This window comes from Triticum dicoccoides, chromosome 6B, assembly GCF_002162155.2.
Source record: "Triticum dicoccoides isolate Atlit2015 ecotype Zavitan chromosome 6B, WEW_v2.0, whole genome shotgun sequence".
NCBI classification, from domain to species: Eukaryota; Viridiplantae; Streptophyta; class Magnoliopsida; order Poales; family Poaceae; genus Triticum; species Triticum dicoccoides.
The window spans coordinates 27,688,517-27,700,081 of NC_041391.1; the positions used below are offsets into that span (position 1 = coordinate 27,688,517).

Consider the following 11,565-nt stretch of genomic DNA (forward strand, 5'->3'; position numbering starts at 1 on the left):
AGTATGCTATGCTGTGAACCAGACCTATTGTATACCTTGCTCTGTGTTTGGCAAAGGAATACAAATTTGATCTAATAAGTAGATCACTGGACATGGGTCAAGAATATCCTTAGTGAGGACTAAGGAGATGTTTCTCGATTATGGAGGTGATAAAAGAGCCCGTCGTAAAAGTTTCAACGATGCAAGCTTTTACACCAATCCAGATGACTCTAAGTCTCAATCTGGATACATATTGAAAGTGGGAGCAATTAGCTAGAGTAGCTCCGTGTAGAGCATTGTGGACATAGAATATTTGCGAAATACATACGGCTCTGAATATGACAGACCCGTTGACTAAGCTTCTCTCACGAGCAAAACATGATCATACCTTAGTACTCTTTTGGGTGTTAATCACATAGCGATGTGAACTATATTATTGACTCTAGTAAACCCTTTGGGTGTTGATCACATGATGATGTGAACTATGGGTATTAATCACATGCAGATGTGAATATTGGTGTTAAATCACATAGCGATGTGAACTAGATTATTGACTCTAGTGCAAGTGGGAGACTGAAGGAAATATGCCCTAGAGGCAATAATAAAGTTATTATTTATTTCCTTATTTCATGATAAATGTTTTTTATTCATGCTAGAATTGTATTAACGGGAAACATGATACATGTGTGAATACATAGACAAACATATAGTCACTAGTATGCCTCTACTTGACTAGCTCATTAATCAAAGATGGTTATGTTTCCTAACCATAGAAATGTGTTTTCATTTGATTAATGGGATCATATCATTAGGAGAATGATGTGATTGACATGACCCATTCCGTTAGCCTAGCACTTGATCGTTTAGTATATTGCTATTGCTTTCTTCATGACTTATACATGTTCCTGTAACTATGAGAGTTATGCAACTCCCGTTTACCGGATGAACACTTTGGGTGCTACCAAACGTCACAACGTAACTGGGTGACTATAAAGGAGTACTACAGGTGTCTCCAAAGGTACATGTTGGGTTGGCATATTTCGAGATTAGGTTTTGTCACTCCGATTGTCGGAGAGGTATCTCTGGGCCCTCTCGGTAATGCACATCACTATAAGCCTTGCAAGTAATGTAGCTAATGAGTTAGTTACGGAATGATGCATTACGTAACGAGTAAAGAGACTTGCCAGTAACGAGATTGAACTAGGTATTGGATACCGACGATCGAATCTCGGGCAAGTAACATACCGATGACAAAGGGAACAACGTATGTTGTTATGCGGTTTGACCGATAAAGATCTTCGTAGAATATGTAGGAGCCAATATGGGCATCCAGGTTCCGCTATTGGTTATTGACCAAGAATAGTTCTAGGTCATGTCTACATAGTTCTCGAACCCGTAGGGTCCGCACGCTTAAGGTTTTGATGACAGTTATATTATGAGTTTATGAGTTTTGATGTACCGAAGGAGTTCGGAGTCCCGGATGAGATCGGGGACATGACGAGGAGTCTCGAAATGGTCGAGACGTAAAGATCGATATGTTGGACGAGTATATTCGGAGTTCGGAAAGGTTTCGAGTGATTCGGGTATTTTTCGGAGTACCGGAGAGTTACGGGAATTCGCCGGGGAGTATATGGGCCTTATTGGGCCATACGGGAATAAAGGAGAGAGGCCAAAAGGAAGGAGGCGCGCAGCCCCCCTCTGGTCCGAATTGGACAAGGGGTGCGGCCCCCCTTTCCTTCCTCCTCTCCCCCTCTTTCCCCCCCTCTCCTACTCCAACAAGGAAGGAGGGTGTCCTACTCTCGGTGGGAGTAGGACTCCCCTTGGCGCGCCCCTTCTAGGCCGGCCGCCCCCTCCCCCCTTGCTCCTTTATATACAGGGGCAGGGGGGCACCTCTAGGCACGACAACACAAGTTGATCTACGAATCGTTCCTTAGCCGTGTGCGGTGCCCCCCTCCACCATATTCCACCTCGGTCATATCGTCGCGGAGTTTAGGCGAAGCCCTGCGCCGGTAGAACATCATCATCATCACCACGCCGTCGTGCTGACGGAACTCATCCCCGAAGCTTTGCTGGATCGGAGCCCGGGGATCATCATCGAGCTGAACGTGTGCTGAACTCGGAGGTGCCGTACGTTCGGTGCTTGGATCGGTCGGATCGTGAAGACGTACGACTACATCAACCGCGTTGTGCTAACGCTTCCGCTTACGGTCTACGAGGGTACGTGGATAACACTCTCCCCTCTCGTTGCCATGCCATCACCATGATCTTGCGTGTGCGTAGGAATTTTTTTGAAATTACTACGTTCCCCAACACTACCTTGCTGTTTTTATATTTTCAGATTACAAAAACCTAAATCTACCATCCATATTACACTTGCACCACCATCTCTTCGCTGAACTAGTGCACCTATATAATTTATCATTTATATTGGGTGTGTTGGGGACACAAGAGACTCTTTGTTATTTGGTTGCTGGGTTGTTTGAGAGAGACCATCTTCATCCTACGCCTCCCATAGATTGATAAACTTTAGGTCATCCACTTGAGAGAAATTTGCTACTGTCTTACAAAACTCGGTTGACTTCTGCCTCGAGACGACAGCGCTTCATCCCGAAAAACTTCTTTTGATTTTTTTCTAGGGGAAATGGCTTCATATAAGAGAATGTGGGCCTTGGAGGCTTGCTGGTGGCTCCACAAGCTCATAGGGCACGCCCCTTGAGCTTGTGGCTCGCTGGTGGATCCCTTCTAGAGATTTATCTTAATTCTTCTTTCGTAGTTGCGGATGCTTTCGAGAGGGGGTAATCATAAATGGGATGCTTGTTCAAGTAAGAACAACACCCAAGCACCGGGTCACCCACATATAAAATTATCAAAGTATTAAACACGAATCAACTAAACACAATGAAAGTGACTAGACGATAATTCTCATATGTGCTCAAGAACGCTTTGCTTATTATAAGAGAACGTTCCGGCTTGTTCTTTGCTGTAAAAATGATTGGGCCACCTTGCTGCACTTTTGTTACTATTGCCACTTGTTACTTGTTACAAATTACTCTATTACAAAACTATATGTTACCACTATTTTCAGTACTTGCAGAAAATACTTTGCTAAAAATCACTTATCATTCCCTTTTGCTCCTTGTTGGATTTGACACTTGTACTTATCGAAAAACTACGATTGATCCCCTATACTTGTAGGTCATTAGTTAGCCACTCACCCTAAGTCCCATTTGTGGTAAAAAGTAGGAGCGCAGGCTATTCGATCTTTTCTGCATTTTTTCTTTTCTTTATTTCATTTTGTTTCTTTTCTTTTCATTCCTTTTTGCATTTTGTTTCTTCGTTTTTATTTTATATTTATATTTTGTTTCTTTTACAATTTTCTTTGTTTATTTTATGTTTGCATACATTTTCCTTATATGTAACAAATATTTTCTCTCTACACATTTAACATTTTTATTTTATACATAGATTGATTTTTTAATATATTTATGTTGAATATTTGGATTTTCTTTTCATTTTTGAATCTTTATTGCATTTCTTTCTTTGTTTTTATATTCTTTTTTTCTTTAATTTGTTTCTACTTTCGGTTTTTCTTTGTTCTTTTGGTTATTATTCTTTATTTTTTTGTATATGTCAATAATATTTTTCTAATACATGTCTAACATTTTTCCAATATAAATTATAAGTTTTTGTAATCCATGGTCAACATTTTTTCTATAGACAATTTTACTATTTTTCAAATACAAGATTAACATTTTTTAATATATGGTCACCATTTTTCTATACATTTCAACATTTTGATTAATAATTTCAAATGATATTGACATTTTTTGAATACATAGTCAACATTTATTTATAGAAATTAACTTTTTCCAAATGCTTGATTAAAATTTTCAAACACTTGTTCAACATTTTTTAAAATTCTTGATTAACATTTATATATATGTTATCAAATCTTTTCATCATTTTTTAATACATGGTCAACATTTTTTCTATACACATTTATTGATTTTCAAATGCTTTCTTTAATTTTTTTTAAATACTTGTTCAACATATTTCAATGCTTGATTAATTATATATATAAAATAATCAACATATTTCTTTTATTTTTTCTATACACATTTAACATAACACAAATGCTTGTTAACATTTTTCAAATATTTTTTTAACTTTTTTTTATCAAAATGCTTGATTAACAGTTTTTATATACATGATGGAAATAATTCGTTATTTTTCCATATATGATTAACATTTTCTTCATACACATTTAACATTCTTTTCCAAATGTTTGATTAACATTTTTGAAATATTTGTTCAACATTTTTTCAAATGCTTGATCAACATTTTCTCTACTCTTATAAAAAGCAGAGTTGATAATGATGATGTGCCTGCTATCCTGCAATATAGGCCGTCCGACTTATATCTGATGGATAGGAAGAAAACTATTACAATTTTGCAAAAAGATACCCACACCCCTCTTCACATTTGCAAATAAGGGCTTCTCTCGTTAATATTTTTCTCCCACAAGATAAACTACTCATACAAATGCATCTTGATGTTCTGTGCAACGCATGGGTATCTTGCTAGTTTAAATACATGATCAAATTGTTTCACGCAAATTTTATTTTTTTGCCTACATTTTTCGCATACATTTAAATTTTTGTGAATGCCCACTCAACATTTTTGAAATTTTTATGTAGATTGATTTTGTATTTTATTTATTTTGAATATTTGGAAGCGCAAACAAAAGAAAAACAAAGCAAAAAAGAGACATATTAGCGCCCCTGGCTGGCCCAACTCTCGCGAACCTTCAACGAGACTTCCGCTCATGTCGCGTAATGGGAGACATATTCGTTCCGTGGGAACGAGTGGGTGACCGGTCCGCGGGAGGCGGCGCCCCACGAACGTCTTAGCGCATTTAAAACAAATAAAGTAGGGAGAAAAATAGCGCAGGCGACATTCGAACCTCAAATCTCGTATTTCCTTCCAAGCGATGGTAGGCACTTAGAAAGAATGGAGTTCACGTCAATTTAGAAGGACACAAACTATTTGAAGGAAATACGTCGGCTTTCCACTTACTTTCCTTTTTTCAGTTTTTCTTCTTCTTTTCCACTAGTTTTTCATCGTTTCTTTCTCTGTTTTTTATTGGTTTTTTCTTTTTTCTTTGATCTTCTTCATTTTTATTTGTTTTACTTCTTTTTCTTGAGTTTTGTTTCTTTTTTTTCTTGTTTTCATATATTTTTCCTTTGGGTTTTATCCATTGTTTCACTCTTTTCCAATACACATTATTGTTATATATCTAATATATTTTCCTAATATATGTTTAATATTATTTAAATACAAGTTTATTTTTTAATACATGGTCAACATCTTGTTTTATGCACATTTTTTCAATACCATATTAACATTTTCTGAATACAAGATCAATATTTTTTCTATACATATTTAACATTATGTTTTTCAAATGCTTAATTAAGATTTTTCAAATACAAGTTTAACATTTTCTAATACATGTTCAACATTTTTTCTATTCCCATTTAACATTTTTCAAATATAAGTTTAACATTTTTCTAATACAAGGTCAACATTTTTTCTATGCACATTTTGCATTTTTAAATACAAGTTTAATTTTTTAATACATGGTCAATATTTTTGCTATACACATTTAGCTTTTTCAAATACAAGTTCAATATTTTTTAAATAAATAGTCAACAATTTTTCAATACACATTTAGCATTTTCAAATACTAATTCAACATTTTCTGAATACATAGTCAAATTAAAACTTTTAAATACATTTTCAATATTTATTTATTCAAATTCTTGATTAACATTTTTATATACACGAACAATAAATTCATCATTATTAGTATATGATCAACAATTTTTCCGTACATGTTGAACATTTTTCAGATGCTTGATTGACATTTTCCAAATACTCTTTATTTTTCGTAATGCTTGATTAACATTTTTTAAAATACTTGTTCAACATTTTCTGAATGCTGATTAATATGTTTCATATAATTGTTCAGCATTTTTTCAAATGTTTTTAGTAGATTGTCTTTTTAAATATATAAATCTAGATTATTTTAAAGTATAAACTAAAGTACAAAATATAGCAAAAAACGAAAACTGAAAACGTAAAAAGAAAACAGAAAAAGACTCTGTGGCATCAGCGCTGGTGGGCTGGCCCATCTCGCTAGCCCCCTTCAGCGAGTCAGAACCTCGAAACTCGCTGAAGGCGAGATATAGTCTGGTTCCTATTCGGCGCCTTAAGCGCCCGTTACAGGCATTCCTGCTAACGGGCGCATACCCCCTTCTCACGTTGGGCCGGTCCATTTTCGACTTTTTTTTCTCGTTTCCAAACTCCAAAAAGTGTGCGAGAACCAGGTTTCGAAGCCACATCGTTGAGTTTATAGCATGGCGACCCAACCACTCGACCACTTCACTTGGTTTGAGTGCGGGCATGCTTCTTTTCTTATCTTCTTCTTTTCCTTTTTGTTCTTTCTTTTCCAAATTCGTCAAACTTGTTTTCTTCATGAATTTTCTTTTTGCAAAATCAATGAACTTTTTTCTTGGATTCGATGAGCTTTTTTCAAGTTTGGTGAACCTTTGTCAAATTTGATGAACCATTTTCAAGTTCGATGAACATTTTTTAAATTGTGATGAACTTCTTTCAAATTTGATGAACCTTTTTTCAAATTTGAATAATGCTTTTTTTCAAATTCGATGAACTTTTTTCAAATTCATTGAACTTTTTTCAAAATCAATGAACTTTTTTCAATTTTCGATGAACTTTTTCCAAATCCATTGAACTTTTTCCAAATTCGATGAACAATTTTCAAATCTGATGAACTTTTTTCAAATGTGATGAACTTTTTTTTTCAAAACGATGAAGTTTTTTCACTTTTTCAAAAACGTTCTACAAAATCGATGAACTTTTCCTAAAAAATGATTAACTTTTGAACTTTTCCTTCAAAAATGATGAACTTTTGTCTCCAAATCGATCGTTTTTTTAAGTTTGTGAGTTTTTAGTCAAAAATGATGAACGTTGGCTCAGAATTGATGAACATTTTCAAATTCATGATTAATAGCGCAACCACACTTGTTCTTATAAAATAAACGTTATTTTCGAACAGAACTGTTCAATTAGTGTAGTGGTTAGCGAAACAGGATTAAATTTGTGGCGGTGTGAGTTCGAATCTTGGTGGATCCAAACCAGCCTTTTGCGTTTTTCCGGAATTTTTTGTTCGTTGCGCTTTGCCTTACCGGGCCGGCCCAACAAGGGGGCTGCGTGTGCGCCAGAAACCTATTCGGGCGCAGAAGGCGCCGAACGGGCCAATCCAACAGCCCATACAACGTGCGGCATCATCCTTCGTTTCTGTACCGGCCCACACAATTGCCTGACCAATCCCCTCCTGTGCTCGCCGCCGCGCCGGAGAAGAGAGCGAGAGCGCCGCCGCGATGAGTCACCGCAGGCGACCTCACGCCCCCGGCCCGCCTCCTCCCCCGGAAGACGGAGGAGGAGACTACTCTCCGCAGTCGCCGGGGAAGGCGCCGCGGATCCGGCCGTGGCCGGAGCGGCGGGTGCTGGCGCTCGCGCTAGCGTTCCGCGCGGTGAACGCGCTGCTGGTGCGCACCTACTTCAACCCCGACGAGCACTGGCAGTGCCTCGAGGTCGCCCACCACATCGCCTTCGGGTAAGCTCGCCGCCGGCTCATGGCCCCCGGTCCGCGGGTGCTAGCTAGCCACGCTAGCCGGATCGGGATCGGACTAGCGCGAGACAGTCCCGTTGCTCTCGCTCATCCTGAAGTTTCGATGCTAGATTTGCTGCCGCGTTGGATGATTTCGGCTGCTGCCTTTGCAGGTACGGCCACCTCACCTGGGAGTGGAAGCGGGGCCTTCGAGGTTACCTCCACCCGCTCATCTTCGCCGCCCTTTACAAGTTTCTGGGGTTTCTCCACCTCGATACCCCGTGGTTCATGGTAATTACTCCGGCATTTTTGGAAATGAAACCGGTACAGTGTCAATGCTAGATATATTTTTGAGCAAATGTCACTTGGAGGGCAGAAATGTGATTTTTAGTCACAAGTCATGTGGAGCTTGAACTGTCAGTGAACATAGGTTCTGCTATTCTAGCGGTAGAGTGAGAGCGATGTCCAGGAACATGAGGACCTCAGTTTGAATAGGCTATGTTGGGTAAGAGGGTAATTACATTCCTTATTCATTTGTTTTCTGATGCAAATGTCGTCCAGAACATCCAGAATGCGTATTCTGTTTCTATTGATTATTATAGCCAATTGGGCAGCGGATTTAATATGGCTAGTAAACCTCTGCCCAGATACCCCCCTTCCCCACCCTCTCCATCGTAACTTAGCAGGCTTACCATTTTCCACATATAGGGAGCATGTTCTTATCCATTTATTCGCTTCTTTTGTAGGTGATGGCTCCACGGCTTCTACAGTCAGTATTTGCAGCGTTTGGAGATCTATACTTGTATAAACTCTCCAAACTTATTTTCAACGAGCACGCTGCCCAGTGGACAGTATCCTTGAACTCATTTGTGTCGATATAATTTCAGTTTGATGAACAAACTATCGAAGTTACCTGGTGGATGGTGACCTTAACAAATCATTTACAGTTATTTTCGCAGTTGGTGAACTGGTTCATGTTTTTCTGCATTACACGGACTCTATCAAACAGCTTGGAGACAGTTTTGACTGTGGCTGGACTCTATTATTGGTTTATTGCAATCGAGTCTTCCAAGGGAATTTCAGTTATTTCAAAGCAGCAGGCATCCAGCTACCAAAGTCCCCATTCAAGAAAAGTGGCACTACTCATAGCAGCCTTAGCCTGCGCCATTCGGCCAACAAGTGCCATAACATGGTTGTATGTTGGTCTTTTGGACTTCATTTATATAAAATCGAAATGCCGGTTTTTGTTTCTTGAGGTCATTCCTATAGGGTAAGAAGTCATCATTAAACTCATGTCATACTTGGTAGACTCCTTTATTATGCCTTTCCTGTATCGTTTCTTGGTTTTTTCACTGGATTTGGGTGGGTGGGGAGGTGCAATGTTCGTAGGGTAGCAGCAAGACAGATTGCTTATAGTCAGAGTTGTAAGATGAAGTTGTAAAAATTTAGAATGTCATATTGTCATTAATTATCTTTATTGGCAACAGTCGCGTCTTTCTTCTTTTGGTTCCTTTATTTTTTCCTGTCACAACTGACAAAACTTCCATGCGAAATTTCTTGTTGTTTCATATTTATGCAGGGCCATTGTCCTTGCAGCAACAACATTCCTTGATTGGTGGATGTATGGTTCCCGGGTCATAGTGCCACTTAATTTTTTGAAATTCAACCTATTTTCTTCAGGAGGAGATTACTATGGAACACACGTCTTCCACTGGTACTTCACCCAAGGTTTTCCATCTATGATTTGGACGTTCTTACCACTTTCAGTTTTTGGAGTCATAAAGTCTCAAGAATGGAGGCTTTCAGGTCTAATTGCCTGGGTATTAGGGGTTTATAGCATACTTGGACACAAAGAGTTCAGGTATTCAGCTCTTTTCATTAGTGTATAATGTTCTTGGAATCAACTAATATCTTCTTTATTCACACACATATAAATAGATTGAATACCACAGGTTTGTTCTTCCGGTGCTACCTTTAGCGTTGATGTTCTCGGGTTACTTCTTAGCTGCAATGTCGCAATTCAAGGGTAAAAATCTGCATGGGAAAAGACATTTTTCAAGGTTGCAACTGTCTGTTATTCTTCTCATCATAACCAATGTTCCAATGGCCTTATATATGTCCCTGTTCCATCAAGTAAGCCCTTCTCTTTGTTTATGTGTCAACATTGCCTTGTTTCTGCTGTTCATCGTATTACTTTGTAAGGAAAACTTGTTCTATGGAATACTTTGTTTCGCTGTTACCTCTGATTAGTTTTCCTTTCCAAGATCTTATTTCACCTGTTGATATGTTCTTATATAGCCTTTTGTTGTGGCAGAGAGGAACTGAAGATGTTATGTTTTATCTGTCAAAAGAAGCCCATAATGGAAGAGTTAAGGGTGTCCTCTTTCTCATGCCTTGCCATTCGACGCCTTATTACTCTACCTTACATAGTAGCCTACCTATGCGCTTTTTGGACTGTACTCCCAGGTGGCTGTCTTAACTCTTTCTAGTCAAGTAGATTTAACATTTCATGTTAGTAACATTATGCCAAAAGGCATAGTCAATATCCCCTGACTTAATTTTCATGTTCTCAGTGATAATAAAGGGACCCTGGATGAGTCAGATCGTTTCCTCATGAACCCACTTGATTTTGTGGGCGAGGTTATCGGAAATCTATCTTCCTTCAGTCACATTGTGTTATTTGAATCCGAAGAAAGACACATTATTCAGTTGCTTCTGCACGATTCCTTTCAGGAGGTAATATGCCATTTCACCTCAGTGACAGTGTGCCTTTTCTTTTTGAGAAGCAAACCAGGTGCTCATTTTTGTTTACGCTTAGCAGTCAAATTACACTCATAAGTAAAACTTGAAAGGAAGGCAGACAAAGAACCGTACAATATACTTGTTTCAACAAATATGATATTGACCACCCTTTTCTTCTACAAGGGCTACAATCTAGCTGGCACAGTTAAAAAAAGAAAACTCTATTGTCAAAGAGAGGTCATACTTTAATGTTTGTCCTTTTCTTGTGAGGTTCAGGTGGATTTGAATAGCATACACCTATAGTCCTATTCCTAAGAACATCATTTTCTGGCTTCCTAGAAAGTATTTCTTATGAAATGGTAAGAATAAGCATAAAAGTATGTAACCTGAGTTTCCAATTGCTTCTAAGTGGTGAGCATTATCTTCGCCAAAGAGAACAGTCCTAGTTTCCAAGATTCTTAACAGTAAATACCATTAGGATATCATTTGTTGTAATTCTCATAGTTAATTGTTTATCACAATTACTGTTACATCACTTTCAATGAAATGGATGAGCTGTACTACGTTGCATGATCAGTTTCAGTTTTATACTTATTGCCAATTTTTTTCCTTTCTTATCTCCTTGATAAGGACTCATTAACATGTGTCATGGTTGACAGGTTAGGAGGTTTTTCCATTCCCACTTCAAGATTGATAGAGACCTTCAGTCGTCTGTTGTTGTATATTCACGGAGGGATGTGCTATGATTGCTTTTGCCGAGAAAAGCTTGTTACCCCATCTAACAACCTCTGATTGTGTTTCACAGTGTTTCACAGTGTTTTAGTTTGTTATTTCTGAAATTAGCTGTAACACTATTGGATACTAGAACTTGGCAATCTGTTATGGTTTTTTTACCCCTCCGACATGTTGTGCCGATCCTTTTTGTATCGGCCAGATTTTGTAGAACATGGAACATGCATAAGAAAGTCTCCATATCCATGATGCATTTGTAAGACGAAAAGGTAGAAATGGCAGTATTTCCTTGCAGTAATGACTGATAACAAGAGTGAGGTGCGTGGCTTGTTCATCATTTATTTTTTATTAGCACAAAGAGATCATTACCCAGTTCACAAAATATATCAAAAAATTACATGCCATGTACAAATTACCCACCC

General features: G+C 38.1%; 1 protein-coding gene across 7 annotated transcripts in view; it reads left to right on the top strand.

Moving 5' to 3' along the window:
• Positions 1–7,370: 7,370 nt before the first annotated feature.
• LOC119322924 (GPI mannosyltransferase 3-like) overlaps positions 7,371–11,565 on the top strand; it is an 8,916-nt gene continuing 4,721 nt past the window's right edge. For all 7 annotated transcript variants that reach the window (XM_037596462.1, XM_037596461.1, XM_037596466.1 and 4 more), the window contains exons 1-9: positions 7,371–7,675; positions 7,843–7,960; positions 8,416–8,520; positions 8,617–8,939; positions 9,249–9,530; positions 9,622–9,802; positions 9,984–10,135; positions 10,243–10,405; positions 11,071–11,461. In XM_037596462.1, coding sequence (XP_037452359.1) covers positions 7,440–7,675; positions 7,843–7,960; positions 8,416–8,520; positions 8,617–8,939; positions 9,249–9,530; positions 9,622–9,802; positions 9,984–10,135; positions 10,243–10,405; positions 11,071–11,157 — 1,647 coding nt within the window. In that variant the 5' untranslated portion in view covers positions 7,371–7,439 and the 3' untranslated portion in view covers positions 11,158–11,461. The remainder of the gene's footprint in view (positions 7,676–7,842; positions 7,961–8,415; positions 8,521–8,616; positions 8,940–9,248; positions 9,531–9,621; positions 9,803–9,983; positions 10,136–10,242; positions 10,406–11,070; positions 11,462–11,565) is intronic.